Here is a 20447-nt window from a genome sequence, read left to right on the forward strand (position 1 = left end):
GACTTGGTGGTCTCCTTGAGTTTGTCCCAAATACTATTCACAGTAGAAAATTTACATTTTAATGTCACATTCAGTTTCTAATTAGTTTGCAGTATATAAAAAAAAATTATACTGTCAGAACAAAAAGATTCCTTTTTTGCCATTCCTCCACATTTCCTAACCCAACCACAGTTTGGGAGCCTGATGGAATCTTAGAAACAATCAAACAAAACAAAACCCTTCCTTCTAAAATCCATGCACATAATATATATATATATATATATATATATATATATATATATATATATATTTTTGTGAGGCAACTGGGGTTAAGTGACTTGCCCAGGGTCACACAGTAAGTGTTAAGTGTCTGAGGCCGGATTTGAACTCAGGTACTCCTGACTCCAGGGTCAGTGCTCTATCCACTGCGCCACCTAGCTGCCCCCCCATGCACATAATTACAACTTTGGACAGACACATAAACACACATATTGATGTAGGAGGCAAAAAAGAGTTAATAGAAAAATCTAAGACCCAAGCTCTAGTACAGATATTAGCTCTAAAAGGGAGTCAGATTCCAGTTAATGGATAACTTATGTTAGGTTCTCATACCCATAGTGATCAACATCCATAATGGACCAGAATGGGTCAGGTCAAAATAACAATAAAGGAAAAAGACAACCTGTAGAAATTCTAATGAAAAATGATTATATTTTGAAACTAGCCATGGGAATCAGAAAGAGACATGCGCAGAAAAGGCCAAATTTGTCCCCAAATTCACCTTATGACGTGTAAACCCCCAAAACACACCTCTACTGAAAAAGGTACCCGCCTCGGGGGTTGGCTTAGGACCCCAGGAACTCCAAATTAGGATAAGCCCTCCCCTGAAACACCCCAAGGTGGAGAATATTATAATGAGAAGGACAGGCCCTCTCCTGTACTTCCCCAAGGTGGAGATTATTATAATGAGACTGATAATCAATTTATCAATACTATAAATATAACTGTCTTTTCTTTCACTATTTGAAAGATACCTTTCTAATATTCTGGTTCTCTCCCTGTGGTCACCCACAGTATTGCAATAAAACTTAGGAAACTGAGTCACTGAGTCTTGTAATTCTTTTGGGACAACTCACAATCAGTTTGACCCAAAATTCCAGCCCACATCAATATGAGACACAAACAGATGAAAATATGTGAGATAGTGCCCCCAATATTAAAGGTTACTAAATGTCTTCAATGGGCCATTCTGTCTATCCCACACAGATACACACAAATACATACAACCTAAGAAATTATTACTTCCTTTTATCAGTCAGTCATATCCCAAATAATCTTTGCTTCATTGAGTTTTTCTTCCTCTGCCTATCTCCCATTCCCCTGTTAGAAAGGGAGAAAAAAGAGAGAAAGGGAGAGAGAAAGAACAACTTTCTTTGCCTTCTAACAATTGCCATTTCACTCAAGTTTGTTTTTTTTTTAAGGAAAACCTAATTTAGACTGGTCAAAGGAGCTCCAATCAGGCTGTTATGGTCCCAGAGCACCCCAGAAGTTCTCTGGGGCACATCAAAGAAACTTCTCCTAGAGAAACTAATCCAAAGGACTGACACACCTAAAGAGATAAGTGGAACCGGAACTAGCTCCGGGACCCCCACCCTTCATTCTAGTCTCCCTCACCCCTGGGGAGATAAGATTAGGTGTGACTATTGCCTTTGTGTCCGGAGGAAAGAGATGGCTTGAGAGATCTGCAGCCACCCCTCACCCAACTTCTCCAGCCACCAGCAAGGGGGAGGGTCCTCACTTGAGTGGAATATGGTGAACTTGAGTCAGTTCAGACTCTGAGGATGGGGTCTGGAAAGTACCCAGTCCCCAGTCCCTGTTACTGTCAGAACATTCTGTTCATGTTTTGTCCCATTGCTAATAACAGAAAATTGTAGTAATCATGTATCTTGCTTTGCTGAACTTGATGTACACTGGTACCACCCCCCCCTGCCAGCTCCCTGCCTATATTCCAAAGCCTCCAGTCCTTGTATTCTGTTGCTACAACACACCTCTTACTCCCCCCTTGTTCTATGACCAAGCAGGAGAGCTATCTCCTGCTAGCGTAGACCCACCCTGATACTACCTCTCCCTTCTTGCATTCCTAAGCCCTAGCTCCTGGTACCATCTCTCCCTTTTTCCCCCTTGCCCTCTCCTTACACGGGTGGAGTGGTTCCATTCTTTTCCCTTCCCCTCCCCGCTAGCTCTCGGACATAGCTGAGCATGCATCCATACCATGATCATGAGCTGAACACACATACTGGGTGAAACAGGATTGGATGTTAGATTGTGAGCTCACCCTGTGCATGAGGGGACCCCCCCCCCTCAAAACTTCCATAAAAACCCAACTCATGAGCTCATCAGTGCGTTCCTCATCCCTTACATGGGGTCGCCCATTCTCATGAGAATGAAATAAATCTGCCTCTGCTTGACTTGGTGGTCTCCTCGAATTATTTGGGTAAACTGAGGCAATTGTCTCATACATCACTCACTAAGGGAACTTTCCACAGTCAGATGATCACCCCCATCAGTCCTCTATAAAAGTATCTGCCTGTCTTCTGCTCAAGGAGATTGGTATCTCAGAGCCACCCTCTGTGCCATGCCTTTCTCCCCATGAGAAGTCCAAGAATTTCTCTCTTTGTGTCCCTTCCCCTACCCCTGAATACTATCTTATTCTAATTGCTTTTGTGTGCAAGAGGGTGTAATTCTCTAAAGAGGAATTCCTAAGGACCCCAAACCCCTACCCCTTTCCCTAACCCCCTACCCCATTTTCCTCATGTCAAGGCCAAACTAATTTACAATTTGAGCCATTCGTTACAATACTTGTGCAGCTGTATACAGAGACCTTAGAATTAGGCTTCCCCATCCTTACCAGAGAGAAACAGTTCTGTGGAAGGTCCACAGAATGTGCTGGGGGGGGGTGGTGGAGGAATTCCACTTAATGGAGCAGGAGTTCAAGGGATAAGGCTAGGGAGGGAGGAAGGGAACTCACCACCCATAGGCCTTTCAAGTGCTGAGCCACGGCTATGCAGGTGAGGTCCATTTCCATCTATCTATCCCTGGTTTTGGCACCAATAAACTGTCAAAAAACAGAAACAGAGTGAAACACAGTTGTCTAAGTAAGCACCCATTTAATTTTTGCTCAGCAAGATGGACATGCATGTATGGAGAATCTCAAGAGAGATCCTGCATTAACTTGGGGAAAAGGATATTTAAACAGCAGTGTCATAGTTTTAGGGGATACAGTTAAAATTTATGTGTTTTTTCCAGATAAATGGTGTGTTTGTACAATTAGGAACCTGCCACTGGTGATAGCAATAAATATATGGGTTCCTCATTCCATTCCCAAATCTGACAGTTTAAGCCTCTAGAATAAACAGTAAGACAAAGGCAGGAAAGAATCTCTGTAGAGACTGATATGTAAGCTGATATTAACTTGAACTTTGACTTCAGAGGGTCTGCTGTTGGTTAAAGCAATGAATTGTTGGTCCTCATATAATCCTCTAGTTACCTGGATAACTGGAGGGCCCAAACAAATCAAGGTATCCTTTCCTCCCTACATTCTTTTGTTTGGGGGGGGGGGCGGGAATGAGGGTTAAGTGACTTGCCCAGGGTCACACAGCTAGTAAATGTCAAGTGTCTGAGGCTGGATTTGAACTCAAGTCTTCCTGAATCCAGGGCCAGTACTCTATCCACTGTGCCACCTAGCTGCCCCCTTACATTCTTTTTGATAAATATTCACAGGTAGTTTACCCCCTAATCTCCTTAGGGTAGGGGGAGGAGGGTTAGAATCTCTTGCAAATAAATCATGCAAATATGGGTGTGATGGACAAGAAAAAAAATTTCTTAACAGTTAGAGCTATACAAAAGTAGAGTGGACTGTCTTGGTAAATAAGTTCCCAGTCACTGGAGGTCTTCAAGTAGAGGCTGAACAGATACTTTTAGAGGATTGTATAGAAAGAATGCCAGGGGCAGCTAGGTGGCTCAGTGGATAGAGTACTGGCCCTGGATTCAGGAAGACTTGAGTTCAAATCCAGCCTTAGACACTTGACATTTACTAGCTGTGTGACCCATGGCAAGTCACTTAACCCCAATTGCCTCACTAAAAAGAAAAAAAAAAAGAATGCCAAAGTTTAAAATGATGCAAAACTCTACATATGCTCTGACTCAGAGATATCACCAATAGGAATATCATTAAAGATGGTCAAATACAAAGAGGAAGGTACCGTGGCAATTAAAATTATGAGAGACATAGTTTTTGGGTAATTTAATCATTTTAATATTATGCTGGCAGGCTATTAATAGAAGGATGCTCCATGACATCTCTCTGAGACCAAAGACCCCTTAATGCCAATGGGATCACAACTTAAATGCCCTTTGAAGAGCAAATCTTCCGGGGCAGCTAGGTGGCACAGTGGATAAAGCACTGGCCCTGGATTCAGGAATTCCTGAGTTCAAGTCCAGCCTCAGACACTTGACACTTACTAGTTGTGTGACCCTGGGCAAGTCACTTAACCCTCATTGCCCCACAAAAAAAAAGAAAGAAAAAAAAGAATACATATCCTCTTTTAAACAGGTAAATATTCCTTAACAGGACACACTGGGAATCTTCACCCAAGACCAAATTTTTATGGCCCTAACCAGAATTTAGAAGGGTCAATCTTATGTTATCAAAATTCCTAGAGGTTTTTAGTCCTGGCCAGGGCCAAGGAGAGTTGACTTTATCTTATCAAGGACTTTGGAATGAGGAAGTAAGGAGTGGGGAAATCAGGACTGAATCTCTAAAATTTTGGTTCCAAATAATCATTTCTTACAATGCCATATATATAAATTAATTTATAGTAACTTTTTAGCAATTGAGTTCCCTTTACTTTTCCATAGGAAGTCCTCCTTAAGCCTACAGAAAGACAGTGTGTCCCTGTATTAATTATCCAGCAAGAGAGTACGATATGAACTATGCATCAAATGGAATTTCACTTGAGTTGCCAACGTGTGTGTGTGTGTGTGTGTGTGTGTGTGTGTGTGTGTGAGAGAGAGAGAGACAGACAGACAGACAGACAGAGAGACAGAGAGAAAACTTTTCTTCTGGCCACTAGATAACTCTTGACCTACAAATGCTTAAGCTACTACTATGACTACAAGCCCATCCTTCAGTGGAGGTGCTAAACAGTTTCAGCTAACCCTCAATGGCAAGGTCCGAAATTAACTTAGGGGATGAAATGAAATATTACTTAAAAGATTAAATCAACTATTTGTCTTGTGCTCATGAGACCACACTTTGTCTGAGCTCCCCTCTCTCTGGTAACAGCCTCCTGAATTCACAAGACTCAGGTATTTAGCATAATGTGGTCATATAGAATAAAATGGAAAGGAAATAGACCAAGTGCTCCTATATGGAAGTATATACTTCCAGTCATCTCATAGGTGACCCCTCCAAATCTCTGGATATATGGCCTGGGAGACCCACTGACCACACATACCAGTAACCATCTACTAATGGTAAAGGAAGAAAGAAAGGGGCTGTCCACATTCTATTTCAGGATTATGGATTAGAAACTAGGGAAGACAGTGAGGAAAACCAGTTTCCCCCATTTTACCAGTCAGTAACTAGCAGTGTTCTCACCTTATGTCATCTCTGGTTGTCTCATTCTCAGGATCAGAACCTCTTCTGAGGCATTCCTCTCTAGTTGTCTTGCTTTCCAGGCATTCAATGGTCACTGGTTATGTTCTTTGTGCTCCTTCATGTGTCTCCATGGACCAGCTGCTCACCCTAATCACTCCAAGAAGTCCAAGTTTGAGGTTAACAGAAAGAAGAGAGGAAGACAATCTTGTATACCATAGTGTACACACTCCCATTTCTCCTCTCTGAAGACTTCTCCTCTTTTGCAAGGGTGAGTTCACTGAGGTCCCTAGTGAAGGGATCCCCAAAGGGCAATCACCCTCTCATGTGCCAAGGTCATCCAAAACTGCTCTACCAGTCTTCTTCTCTCAGTCATTACCCTGGGTCCAGGGGCAAACACTGAAAAGAGATAAGAAGGCAAAAAGGAGCACATGTTACAACTGCAAAGAATTGGAAGAGAAGTGAGTACCCATTGATTGGGGGGGAATGATAGAATAACAGAATACATTGTGGCCTATGACTATAATGGACTATTATTGTGCCTTAAGAAATGACGATTATGAAAACTTCAGAGAAACTTTGAAAGACTTAGATAAATTGATGCAGTACAAAATGAATACAATCAGAACAATTTACATGATGACCACAATAATATAAAAGAAAATAATATTAAAGACTTCAGGGTCAGCTAGATGGCACAGTGGATAAAGCACTGGCCCTGGATTCAGGAGTACCTGAGTTCAAATCCGGCCTCAGACACTTAACACTTACTAGCTATGTGACCCTGGGCAAGTCACTTAACCCCAATTGCCTCACCAAAAAAAAAAAAAAAAGACTTCAAAACTCTAATCAATACAGTGACCACTGGTGATTCTAGAAGATTAATGGTGAAGCATTTTTTATAACCTTTAGGTGGGGTGGTGATTTACCTGTATATGAATGAATGAAAAAGCATTTTTAAGTGCTTACTATGTGCCAAGTATTGTGCTAAGTGCTGCAAATACAAATTTAAAAAGTGATATAGCCCTTACTGTCAAATAGCTCATATTCTAAGTTCATCTGTAGGATGGATGGCAAGACCCAGGGGCCATTGGTCTAAGGGAATTAGTCAGATGATAATGCCTGGGGTCTGTAGGATATAGGGGCAGGAAAGACAACAAGGCCGGATGGTCCTCTTCTGATCAGAAAGAATAGAGTTGGTCAATTCAATCTCATCCAAGCCATGTGATGGTCAAGTAGCCCTTAAGGATTCTGGGCACCCTAGTAGGGGGAGCATGGAGAAAGGAAAGGGGACAGGGTATGTCTAGTAGTGGCGGGTCTTCCCCATGCTCTGCCTTGGGTGGATTCTAGGATACCTGGGGCACAGGGCCAGGGGAATGGGGGTGGGGTGGGAAAAAAGGAGGGGAGAGTATTTCCAGTAGGCAGTATGTCTTCCCATCACTCAGCTGTCCTAGTTGGATTCTGGGACCAAAGAGAGTAGGGGAAAGGGTGAAGGTGTGAGACCAAGGAGTAAGGGTGCACCCCAGTATTGATCGGTGCAGAATGAGACATATATTACCAGAGAAGGTCACTGTGCAAATGTGTTTTTCTTTGATTCTAGTGATTTGTTACAAGGCAGAATTATATGGCGAAATGGGAACTGAGGGACTGGGGGACAGTAAAAGAGCATGAAAATGGCTGGGAGACATGGTGGGTAGTCATTTGGAAGGAACAGTTCTCTGGAGAGAGAGAGAGAGTGGGAGAGATGGGGGAGAGAGGGGGAAGCAGGGAGGGAGGGAAGGAAGAAAGGAAGGAAGAAAGGAAGGAAGGGGAAGGAAAGAAGGAAAAAAGGAAGGAAAGAAAGAAAAGGAAAGAAGAAAGGAAGAAAAGAATGTTAATAAAGTTTTGGACTGTGTGACATCATTTTTCTGAGCCTTAGTTTCCTCAACTGTAAGATGAGTGTTGAACTATATCTCAAGTTCCTTCCTGTACTAAATCCCATGATCTTATGACCTTATAGTTAACTTGGGTCTGATTGGTCTAGGGGACCCACTATCTGGCTTCAGAAATAGTAGAAGATAATAAGCTCCTTTGAGGCAAAGACTGTTTTTCATTTTACTATGGTAGCTGGTTGGTACAGTGGATGAAGCATTCAATCTAGAGTCAGGAAGACCTGAATTCAAGTCCAGCCTCAGATACTTATTAGCTGTATGACCCTAGGCAGTCATGTAACCTTTCTTAGCTACAGTTTCCTCATTTGTAAAACAGGCATCATAGTAGTACCTATCTCATAGGATTGTTGTGAAAATAAAATGAGATAATATTTTTATAGAATGCTTTGTAAATGTTGCTGTTGTTGAATCATTCATTTGTGTCGGACTCTATCTTGGCAAAGATACTGGAGTGGTTTGCCATGTCTTTCTCCAGTGTGTCCCCATTTTCTGGTCTCTATCCACTGCACCTCCAAGCTGTCCCTGTGTAAAAGCTAGCTATCATTATTATTCCATATCCGAATCCCCAAGGCCTAGGGGTTTTGTATATAGTAGGCACTTCATAAATGTTGGTTGAATTGAATTAAGAACAGCCATGACTTTCTGCACTGACAGGCACTGATAATTTGTATTTATTTTTCTGGTCCTTCTACTGGATCTAGGGAGGAAGCCAGCACTTCTATGAACACTATACCACCATATTACCAAGGCTGTCCATTCAGAGTCATCCACTGGTCATCAGGATCTACATCATATTAATTATTCTAATAATAGCTCATAGCACTTTACTATTTACAAAGTGTCTTCGTGGCAAAGTGACTTCTTTTGCAGAGAAGCATGATTATTCTCATCATCAGAGTTTACCTAATATCACACAATTAGTAAGCTGCCCAGTTCAGTCTCAGATACAGGGTTGGCATCTCCAGGCAGAGAATGGGACCCGAGGAAAGGCTAAAAGGAAGAGGAGGTGATCAAAAAGAGCTAGGGAGACTAGGAGGTTGAGAGTGGATGATTACCTTGGGGTCATGGGTTTGAAGGGAGTTAAACTCCTGGGAATGGTGGGGGTGAAGGATGAGGATACTGGAAGTTGAGGCATTAAAGTACAATAGAAAGTATCTTTCTGGAATGTATTAAGACCTTGGCCCAGGATCACTGAGGCAAAACATCCCACATAGGCAGTCAACCTTGGGTCCAGGGTCGGTGTGCCTGCGTCTAGGCTTCCAGACACTGTGAATGCCATTGGCTCTGAAACTCCCTCTCTCTGGTCCTGCATGTCACTTTAAAGAGATCCAAGTAACTCCAGGGAACCCAGGACAAAGGCCACCCAGCACCAGCTGGCACGATGCCCAGGATCTCTCCACCTTTGCCCCAGTCTGACCCTATTGCATGAATTTACTTATTCAGTCTGAAAAAGAAGAGCATGGTGGGGAGGAGGCAGAGACATTGGACTATGGGAGGGTGGATGACACTTGGGGTGAGAACTGGAGCTAATGAACCTGGTGGAGGGCCTGAGGAACATTGGCAGAGAGGGAGACACTAAAGGGTAGGAATGAATGATTTCATTTTTGCCTTTTTTGTCCCCAGAGCCTGGCATGGTGCAAGGTGCTTTCAACACACAGTAGGTGCTTTAAAAGTGTTTGCTGAATGGAAGGAGAGGGGAGATGGCTACACAACATTGGGTCAAGTGTTGGGCAGGTGCTGGGAAAGAGGGGTTTCAGGTGGATATGCATGGGTTTTAACTCCTGGCCTTCATACCTTCTGGTCCACTCCCTTTGACCAGGTCATACCATGACTATGAGCTCATCATCATTATTACTGCACACCAAGTATTCTCTGGACTGTGAAATCTTGGGAAAGAGACAAAAGACCATCTTGGTCTCCCTTCCCAGGGCTGACCTCCCCTTTGCTCTCCAACCTCTCTTTTCCCCAGTGGCCCCTCCTGGATGTTCTCTCCTTGACAATGTACTGATATGGGGGCAGCTAGGTGGCGCAGTGGATAGAGCACTGGCCCTGGATTCAGGAGGGCCTGAGTTCAAATCTGACCTCAGACACTTAACACTTACTAGTTGTGTGACCCTGGACAAGTCACTTAACCCCAATTGCCTCACTAAAATAAAAAAAACAAAAACAAAGACAATGTACTGATATGGAGTTAAGTAGTTGAGTAACAACCCCTGATATGGGTTCAGAGAAGAGGAGTGGGGTGAGAGGAAGGCCTGGGACTGAGCAGTGGGAGGAATTCCACCACATGGATGATCCTCTGCCTGCCTGTATAGCCACCTAAGCAGCACTTCTCTATCTACCTCAGCCTAGCCCAGCCCCCAGAGTGGGCGGGTTCTCAACTCACCCAGGTTGCTGGCTCTTAGATTTCCCCAAGAGTCCAAGGGTCTAGGCAGTGGACTTGACAAGCGGGTGCCTGACAGCCAGGGCCCCACATGCAGGTGGGAGGCATGGGCTTTGAGGAGATCCTGAAGGAGGTGGGTGGCTTTGGCCGCTTCCAGATTCGAAATGTGATGCTGTTGGCACTGCCCCGGATCCTCCTGCCTCTGAACTTCCTCTTGCCGGTTTTCATAGCTGCAGTGCCCACTCACCATTGTACCCTGCCAGCCCAAGACCCTCTCGACAACCTCACCCAAGAGACAGCTTGGCTGGAAGCCTACTTGCCCCGGGAGCTTGATGGTAGCCTCAGCTCCTGCTACCGATATCTCTACCCACAGCCACTCTCCAACACTACCCGGGGGGAAGGGGAGGACCAAATTGTGCCATGTCCTGAAGGTTGGGACTATGACCAATCACAGTTCTACTCTACTATTGCTACACAGGTAAGGATCGCTTGCTCCTGTCATGCTGGTGGGGCCTTGCCCAAGGCATCAGGCTGAGGAGGCTTTCTTAGAAAACAGGATCTCTTAGGTCCCTCCAATTCTAATAGCCTATGAAACTTGAGAAGGGGAGAGGGGAGGAGTGACACACACTGAGCCAAAGGCATGGGAACTCTGAGAAGGAAAGGGAGAGCCCTGTTCACCCCCTCTACATATTCCCAGGATAGAGGCAAGGGACTGTTCAATGAAGAGCTGGAAGCGCATCCATCATTTTGCAAAGGAAGTTACTGAGCTCCAAAGAAGTTAACTAATGACCAAGGTCACCTAGGTAATAAGTGGTAAAGCCAATATTTGAATGCAGGACTTCTGAATCCATACCCAGTGTCCATTCCACTATCATAATGCAGCACAAGGAAAGGGAAAGATGGAAGTGGCTGAGGATCTAGGAAAATGCTCTTGAATGTGTGAGCAAAGGGGATAGTGGGATGGAAAGAGGAAGACACTGGAAATAAGGGACCTGAGCTTTAGTCTCAGCTCTGCTCCCTGACTAGCTGTGTGGCTTTAGGTAAATCATTTTACCCTTTTTCCCCCCTTGGCAATGAGGGTTAAGTGACTAGCCCAGGGTCACACAGCTAGTAAGTGTTGAGTGTCTGAATCTGGATTTGAACTCAGGTCCTCCTGAATCCAGGGCTGGTGCTTTATCCACTATGTCACCTACCTGCCCTCTCATTTTACCCTTTTTGAGCCTTGGTTTCCCTCATTTGTTAAAGGAGGTCCCACTAAGGACTCTGCCATCTCTGAAACCTTTTTAGGGTAGGGATTATGTCTTTTTTTTTTAATCTTAGTAGTCCCAGCCCCTTGCCCATTTCCTTACATCTAATAGCAGACTAATAAATGTTTGTTAGTTATGAAACCAAGAACAATTAAATAGACTATCCACAAACCTTGGTCTGAGATGAAAGTAGGAGGTGGATTATATGACTTTGGTGGGAAATATTAGAAGGGAAAGCTGGTTCAGGCCATGTCTTTCCATCCTGCTGTGAGATAGAGGCAAGAGTGGGAGGAGAGAACATTCTCCTTGGAGGCAGAGTAGGGGATGACGGACTGGGGGGTGGGCGGGGGGAGTTCCAGGGCAGTCTGAGCCACTGTCCTATGTTCTTTGTGGATGCCAGCATAGACTGTCTAGGGCAGTGGGCAAGGATGCAAGTCCCTGCCTGGGGGCACCTAGCTCCCAGCCTTACATCCCCTACCCCAACCTAGTGGGACCTGGTGTGCGAGCGAAAGGGACTGAACCGGGCTGTAACCACCTTCTTCTTCATTGGTGTGCTCGTGGGGGCCGTGATCTTTGGATACTTGTCTGACAGGTACAGGGGTGCAGAGGTCCTGGGGTGATCAAGAGAGCCAGGGAAGGAAACTGGGCTCTGCAACCCAGACCTAGGTCCCTTGTGCCATTCTCTGATCTTTCTCTGTCCACGATGTGCCCTCCCACTGCCCCCACCTCCCCATGCCAGGATAGCCCCACAGCCTAGGGACGGAGCCCTCCATCCCCTGGCTGGATGAATGTTTTGGGTTCCATGGCTTGTGTCTCAGCCAGAAGTCTCCATTCCAGGTGGGAGGGAGCATTGCTTTCTTGACCCCTTGGAAGGCCTGACCCCCCCCGTGTGACTCCGATGCCAGGTTTGGGAGACGCCCGTTGCTCTTGGTAGCCTATGTGAGCACGCTAGCCCTGGGCCTGGTCTCCACCATTTCTGTCAGCTACATCATGTTTGTCATCACGCGCAGCCTCACAGGTGTTGCCCTGGCAGGCTTCACTATAATTGTCTTGCCCCTAGGTAAGAGCCTGCCTGCTGGTGGAGGGCTCCGGGGCATAGAGGGAGGAGGGATGGAGTGAGAGGTAGCAGGTTCCCTGCCCTGGTGTGGGCAAAGGGAGAAATACAGAGGTGGGAGGGTCTGGTTGGATGATGGTCATGGCCTGGGGTCCTAGTGGAACCAGGATTTCTATAGGAATTGGAGAGTTCTTTGGGAGGGGGAGGATCAAGTCCAGAGAAGGGGGAATTTCTGAGGGCCAAGTAATGACAAACTCAGGTTTTCCATCTGTATTTCTTTTTCTCTATCTTTGCCTCTCTTTTTTTCCTCTTTCCTCTTGGTTTGTCCTTGACTTTGTCCCTTGTCTATCTCTCGCTCTCACCCTATCTTGTTCTCTCGGTGTCTTGTTCCCTTTCTTTCTGCATCCTTGGTATCTGGCCCTCTGTGCTTCTGTCTTTCTGTATCTGTCTCTCTGTCCCTGTCCCTCTTTCTATGTCTTTTGGGCTTTCTTTTCTCTCTTTCTCCCTCCCTCCCCACATGCCCCACCACCTTTCTGGAGCCCAGAGTTAGAATGGTTGGACGTTAGACACCGCACCATTGCCGGTGTCTTCAGTAGCACCTTCTGGTCTGGTGGAGTGATGCTGTTGGCTTTGATTAGCTACCTGATCCGAGACTGGCGTTGGCTGCTGCTGGCTGTAACCCTGCCCTGCACCCTGGGCATCCTGAGCCTCTGGTGAGATGAGTGTATGGCTATGGGGCATCGAGGAGTGAGGGATGGGGAGCGGGGAGGGGAGAGTCATGCAGCCCCTTGCTGTATGACTGTATTATTATGGGTGATCTGGTGGGTGGTTTGAATCATTCCTCCCTCGCTCTTCCCTGGAGGATGGCACCTGCATGCCTTGACATTAAGAGTGGGTTTCCTGGGGGCATTTAGGTGGCACAGCGGATAAAACACTGGCCCTTGATACCGGAGGACCTGAGTTCAAATCTGGCCTCAGACACTTGACACTTGATAGCTGTGTGACCTTGGGCAAGTCACTTAACCCTCATTGCCCCAGAAAAAAAATAATCAATTAAAACAAAATCAAGAGAATGAAAAAATAGAAGAAAATGTACCTGCCCCGCCAGGTGGGTGCCTGAGTCTGCCCGATGGCTTATGACCCAGGGTCGGGTAAAGGAAGCCCAACTTTACCTCCTCCGATGTGCAGCCCTCAATGGCCGACCCCAAGCCAAGGAAAAGCTAAGCATTGAGGTAAGGTGGAGCTGGAGGGGGGGCAGTCTTGGTCATGGTCTATACCACCTTCACACACACCCCTTGGCCCTTTAAGAATAGGAGGAGAGTCCAATAGACTTGAGGAGCAGGGACCCAAGCATCGGACTCCCTATGACTACATTCACCTTTCACCTGGACCCTTCATGAACACTGTGTCCCCCACCCCCACATACATTGACACACAGGTGGGTAGTTAAAAGAGCAGCAGCCTCAGAGTTAGGAGACAATGGTTCTGGTTCCAGAGAAGTAACCTGACAGTTACTTTTTATTTGACCTTGGAAAGGTTACTTCCCTTCTCTGGACTTACATCCCAACCCTCCCTCCAGGCCCCCTAAAATGAAGGTGAGGTAGAGAGGAGGCTTCAATTCTGTGAGACCAGAATATTAGTGGTGCCTTTAACAGACACAGGGAATTTAGGAGGAAGACGGTTTTGGGGGGAAAGATATTGGGCTGAGTTTTGGACTTGTTGAGTTTGAGGTAGTTGAGGAGACAGGATTTAGGTCTTGTCAGCCTTGTTGTTGTTGAGTTATTTTTCAGTCAAGACTGACTATTCATGACCCCATTTGGGGTTTTCTTGGCAAAAATACTGGAGTGGTTTGCCATTTCCTTCAGCTTATTTTATAAATAAAGAAACTGAGGCAAACAGGGTTAAGTGACTTGCCCAGGATCACACAGTGAGTGTCTGAAGCTAGATTTGAACTTAGGTCTTCCTGATTCTAGGCCCAGTGATTTATCCATTGCACCACCTAGCTGCCCTCCTGTAGTCTACTGTAGTATGTATATTGTAGGTAGTATGACCTTGCCCAAGTCACTTCTCTTTTTTAGAAAAAGAAGCCTCAGTTCCTCATTCCTCTGCATCAAGCATTTACGAAATGCTTACTTTGTACCAGGCAATGTCCTAGACACCAGAGAAACAAAGAAAGTTAAAAAAAAACAAACCTTAAACCAAAAAAACCCCACACAAAATGGGAAAAGACAAACACATTTGTAAAATGAGTGAGTTAGATTAGCTCTTCATTCCAGAATTTTGATTCTGTTTTCTCCGTATTCCCCACAACTTCTCTGACTATTCTCCTGGGTAAACCAGAGGCCATGGCCAGTTGTCTTGACCTATGTCTTGCTGGACCCAGATGGCTCTGGAGGAGAGAGTGAGGTTGGTGACTGTACAATCCCCCCTCACTTAAATCCAATTCACCTGCAAGTGAAGCCATTACCCTCCTGATGTCATCAGTCCTCTTTGAGAATGAAGGTCACAGGGGCAGCTAGGTGGTGCAATAGATAAAACACGGGCCCTGGATTCAGGAGGACCTGAGTTCAAATTCGACCTCAGATACTTGACATGTACTAGCTGTGTGACCCTGGGCAAGTCACTTAACCCTCATTGCCCCGCCAAAAAAAAAGAATGAAGGATGATGAACAACAACGATCTGGGTAAACCCCTTTCCCTATCCCCAGGCCCTGAGTCTGGTGGCTGATGGGGAAAAGGTGGTTAGAAGACCTTCCTACCTGGACTTGTTTCGGACACCCCGGCTCCGGCACATCTCCCTGTGTTGCATGGTGGTGTGGTGAGAACTGGGGTCCTGCCCTGAAGGGGGCACAGCTGGGGTGGCCCCCCTGCTTGGGTTCTCTGAAGGAAGAGAAAGAAAGATCCACCATAGATGATTGATTTTAGGAGACTCCAACCTAAGAGAGGGTGGGACTTGGTAGGGGCTCAGACCCAGCCCAGTTCTAGGGCCTTGGGTAGTAGAAGGGTCTTGTGTGTGTGTGTGTGTGGTGGGGGGGATGTTGTGTGTAAATTTGTGAAGGATGACTGAAGGACGAGAAGTCCAAGGGGAGGATTACAGGGAGGGATACAGAGTAGATTGTGTGAGGGGGGTGTCTGAAGGAAAGACAGGAGGGGGAGGGAGAGTTAGCAGGGAAGGAGCCTGGGAACGGGGAGATCTGAAGGAAGGAGGCATCTGAGAGGAGGTCTCAGGGAGGATATGGTGGGGGCCCTTTATGAGGAAGGAGAGGAATCTGAGGGGAGTCTCTGAGCCAGCCCCTCCTCATCTCACCATCGCAGGTTTTCGGTAAACTTCTCATACTATGGCCTGAGCCTGGACCTCTCAGGGCTGGGGCTGAACATGTACCAGACACAGCTGCTGTTTGGGGCAGTGGAGGTGCCCTCCAAGATGATTGTCTACCTGTCAGTGCGCTATGCAGGGCGCCGCTTCACTGAGGTGGGGGCCCTGTTGGGCACTGCCCTCACTGTGGGCACTAGTCTGCTACTACCCTCTGGTGAGTCCCCGGGAATCCTTTCTTAGACCCACGGCCCTGCCAGACTCCAGACTTGCCCTGTGTAGCCAGCCCTATACCCCAATCTTCGATAGGATTTGTCAAGTGCTTAGCATAGTGCTTGGCACATAGTAGGTGCTGGATAAATCAGTTTCCTTTGTTCCTCCCTTTTTCTCCCTCCCTCCTTCTCTTCCTTCTTTCCTTCCTTCCTTGCTCTCTTTCTCCTTTTCTCCCTCCCTCCCCCCTTGTTTCCTTCCTTCCTTCTTCCTTCCTTTCCTCCTTCTGATGTAGAAGGCATAAAAGGGATTAATAGAAAAACCTAAGGTCCAAGCTCTAATTCAGATATTAGCTCTAAGAGGGATTCAGACCCCAAGTCAGGATGCTAGGTCCTCTTACCCACAGAAATCAGTACCCATAACGGGAACAGAGGGAGCTAGGCCGTGAAGACCTTAAATAAAATGACAGGCTATAGAAATTCTAATGAAAAAATGAAGATATTTTGAAACTAGCCATGGGAACCAGAAAGAGACATACGCAGAAAAGGCCAAATTTGCCCCCAGATTCACCTTAAGACGTATAAACCCCCAAAACACACCTCCACTGAAAAAGGTACCCGCCTCGGGGGTTGGCTTAGGACCCCAGGAACTCCAAATTAGGATAAGCCCTCCTCTGAAACACCCCTAGGTGGAGATTATTATGAGACTGATAATCAATTTATCCATATTATAAATATAATTGTCTTTTATTTCACTATTTGAGAGATATCTTTCCACTATTCTGGTTCTCTCCCTGTGGTAACCCACAGTATTGCAATAAAACTTGGGAAACGGAGTCACTGAGTCTTGTAATTCTTTTGAGAAGACTCATGATCAATTTGACCCTAATTCCATCCCACATCACTTCCCTTTATCCCCTCCTGATTTTCCTTTACCCTCTCCTATGCCTAGAGGGCTAAAGTCTGTCCTTTAGTCGGGGACCTTTGATGTACTTGAAAAGACTGGGAGTCAAGACCTCTATGTTCTAGTTTTGCCTGGATTACCAGCTGATTATATGACCTTGGGCAAGTCATTTCTCCTAAAATCCAGCCCTTGCTTTCCTCATCTGTAAAATGGGGCTGGGCTGGATGATCTCCAAACTTCCCATGCTTGTAGCTGTAATCCTTCTAACTCTTCAAAATCCTGTGGCTCTATGATTCTGAAAAGCCTCACTCTCCTTGTGAGAAGACTGCTTACACCCACCCCATGCCCCATGTCCGAAATCCCTCCCTGGCGTTCTTCTCCCTCCCAGGGTTGATGGCGTGGAGATTAGTCCTGTCAGTGGCTGGAAAGGGCTTTTCAGAAGCAGCCTTCACCACGACCAACCTGTTCACATCTGAGTTGTACCCCACTGTACTGAGGTGAGTCTGGGACACAACTACCAATCTTCACCCCTTCTCATTTCGGTCCTGTGCCCCATCAGAGCTTCCCCTAGGAACCACTTTCCATCTTCTCTTTGAGCGCTCTCTCTCTCTCTCTCTCTCTAACCCCCTCTCTCCCTCCCTCCTTCCTCCCCCTTTTTCTCTCCCCCCTTATTCTCTCTCATTCTTTCTCTCTTATCCTCTTTCTTCCTCTTCCTGTCTTCCTCTTCCTCTCTCATGCACACACTTGTATGTACACACATGCACATGTGCATGCATGCACACACTTGCATGTATGCACATATGTATGCATACATGCACGCACACATGAATACACACACCCCACACCTCTATTTAGACTCTGTTACCCAAGGCCATACCCAGCAGTTGGTACATCCAAGAAACCTCAGACCTGGGTGCAGAACGTGTCTGCATATCTGGAAGGAAAGAAGGGTCTAGGGACAGCTAGATGGAGCAGTAGATAAAGTACCAGCCCTGGAGTCAGGGGGACCTGAGTTCAAATCCAGCCTCAGACACTTGACACTTAGTAGCTGTGTGACCCTGGGCAAGTCACTTATCCCCAATTGCCTCACCCCCCAAAAAAAACAATAGGAAAGAAGGGTCTGTTGTTACATCTGTCTCTCTTTAGAAGAGGATGGAAATCTGGGCTCTTCCTTTTCTCTGTAACTTCGAGCCTCATCTATAAAATGTCGTTAAATTGAACTGAAATTAATTGATTTGAACAAACATTTGTTGTTTTTTTCTAGTGAGGCAATTAGGGTTAAGTGACTTGCCCAGGGTCACACAGCTAGTAAGTGTTAAGTGTCTGAAACCGGATTTGAACCCAGGTACTCCTGACTCCAGGGCCGGTGCTCTAATGCCCTGCGCCACCTACCTGCCCTTGAACAAACATTTGTGAGGCTAAGTGGATAAGATCTGTGAAGTGCTTTGTAATTGGGAAGAACTACACTGGAAGGTTTGCCAGAAAAGGACCAGGGTAAAGGGGAAATGTTAAACCTGAAGAAAAGACTTTGGAAGAAGATAACTGTCTTCAGGCATTTTAAATGTTAAGTGGATAGAGCAATCAATTGGCCTTGGAGTCAGGAGTACCTGAGTTCAAATCTAGCCTCAGACACTTACTAGCTGTGTGACCCTGGGCAAGTCACTTAACTCTGATTGACACCAAAAACGAGAAACAAACAAAAAAATTAAAAAGCCCGCAATGCCATTAAGGGGATAGGACTTAGAGCTGTTTGGGGTACCAGAGGTTGCAATTAGGATTAATAGAAGGAAGGTGCAAAGAGGCAGATTTAGGCTCAATCTAAGCTGTCCAGAAGTAGACCGGGCAGGGAAGAGGGGAAGTCTGTATAGAATGTCCCAAAAGTCTTAATGAGTGAATCAGCTTAAAATGGCATTGATGGGGGCAGCTAGGTGGCACAGTGGATAGAGCACCGGCCCTGGATTCAGGAGTTCTTGAGTTCAAATCTGGCCTCAGACACTTGACACTTACTAGCTGTGTGACCCTGGGCAAGTCACTTAACCCTCATTGTCCCACAAAAAAAAAAAATAAATAAAATAGGGATTATGCCAGTCACTTGTATGTGTCATCCCTTCTTTGGGGCTGTTTCACCATTGCCAAGGATTAGATGATCTCATAGCTCTTTATCCTATTGAACCTGTGTTGGTGAAGGAGGTCCTTCAGTTTACCGGTTGGTCAAGACCTAGTGGGCATGTTGTCCATCAGCTGGTCAGATGTGGGTAGTTTGGGGCACTGGTTCACCACCTCCCTCTGACTCCTCCATTCTCCTGCTTTCCTGGCACAGACAGACAGGGTTGGGACTGACGGCTCTAGTGGGGCGGCTGGGGGGCTCCCTTGCACCACTGGCCACCTTGCTGGAAGGGACGTGGCCCCCACTGCCCAAGGTCACCTATGGTGGGGTTGCCCTTCTGGCCTCGGCCACTGCCCTCCTGCTGCCAGAAACCCGCCATGCAGAGCTTCCTGAGACCATCCAGGATGTGGAGAAAAAGAGGTATGTTGTCTTTTTGTGTGAACTAGAGATGGGCAAGCCCTAAGCCTTTCACAAGGAGGCATAAGGGATCCCTACACCCTCATTTTCTGCTCCAGACTGGGCCATCAGGAGAGTAGAGAGCTGGGGGAGTACAGGAAGGGTCCCAAATTGGGGCAGAGATCACCCATTTCTACCGTATGGCTTGTTGGCCATTCTTAGTGCAAATTTGCCCGCATGCATGCACAAATAGCCAAAAAAGTTTATGCTTTTGAACAGCTCGGTGGCACAGTAGATAAAGCCCCAGCCCTGGATTCAGGAGGACCTGAGTTAAAATCCGACCTCAGACACTTGGCATTTACTAGCTGTGTGACTCTGGGCAAGTCACTTAACCCTCATTGCCCAGCAAAAAACAACAAAAAAAGTTTATGCTTCTGATTCTTCTCTAGAGAGACAACACTGTGACTCCTTTTTTTTTTTTTTAAATTGAGTGGTTTGCTATAAACTTCTACTGTATGGCTTATTCTTCCTCAGGACAGACCCCCAGAAAGAGAGGATAAACCTGAAGCTACTACAAGATTAAGACAGGAGGCATCATGGCGCTGGTCAAAGAGCAGCAGATTGCAGGATCAAGATCTGGGTTTGAATCCTAGCTCTGCTCACTACTATGAGGAATGGCCTCAGTTTCCTCATCTGTAAAATAAGGGCACGACACTAGATCTCCAAGGTCCCCTTCAGCTCTAAATCCTACGATAGTGAACAGTGACACTGTCTCTTTCCAGTTGGTCCCTGAGGCAAGGAGTGAGTGATGGGACAGCCAGACCTCACCCTCACCCCAGGATGGGATAGAACTACTGCCACAATGCATCGGGCTCCCCTAATACCCATAAAGAGTTGAAACAGACTTTAGAGATGGCCTAGCCCTTCAACATCCCCAAGAGCCTCTGCTTAAATACCTCCAGTATTAAATACCTCCAGGAAGTGGGGGACTGCCCACAGGAATTCTCTCTGTGCCCCCTACTTGGGGTGTGTGGAGAAAGGAGCCCTCATTCTCCATTCTGGGGACAGGGCTACCAGGTGGCACTAGGGGGAAAGAGTCCAGAAAATCTGGGTCCCGGTCCTGGTTGTGTTTTGTGGCCTTGTTGGGCCTGTTTCCTCCCTTACCTGTGGAATGGGGATAATACCACCTGCCCAGCCTACCTCACAGGGCTGTTGTGAGGATCGGATGAAAGAATACATATGAAATGCTTTGGAAAGTAGAAGGCCTT

General features: G+C 46.3%; 1 protein-coding gene across 1 annotated transcript; it reads left to right on the forward strand.

Annotated features, from left to right (window-relative positions):
• The first annotated feature begins 9984 nt into the window (after positions 1-9984).
• SLC22A7 (solute carrier family 22 member 7) lies at positions 9985-20435 on the forward strand. Its single transcript, XM_044003924.1, has 10 exons — positions 9985-10427; positions 11685-11788; positions 12102-12256; positions 12795-12963; positions 13359-13482; positions 14959-15068; positions 15566-15780; positions 17065-17173; positions 18997-19203; positions 19714-20435. Exons 1-10 carry the CDS (start codon positions 10041-10043, stop codon positions 19760-19762), a joined length of 1629 nt encoding a protein of 542 aa, XP_043859859.1. The 5' UTR covers positions 9985-10040; the 3' UTR covers positions 19763-20435.
• The last annotated feature ends 12 nt before the right edge of the window (positions 20436-20447 follow it).

Source organism: Dromiciops gliroides, chromosome 4 (genome assembly GCF_019393635.1).
Source record: "Dromiciops gliroides isolate mDroGli1 chromosome 4, mDroGli1.pri, whole genome shotgun sequence".
NCBI classification, from domain to species: Eukaryota; Metazoa; Chordata; class Mammalia; order Microbiotheria; family Microbiotheriidae; genus Dromiciops; species Dromiciops gliroides.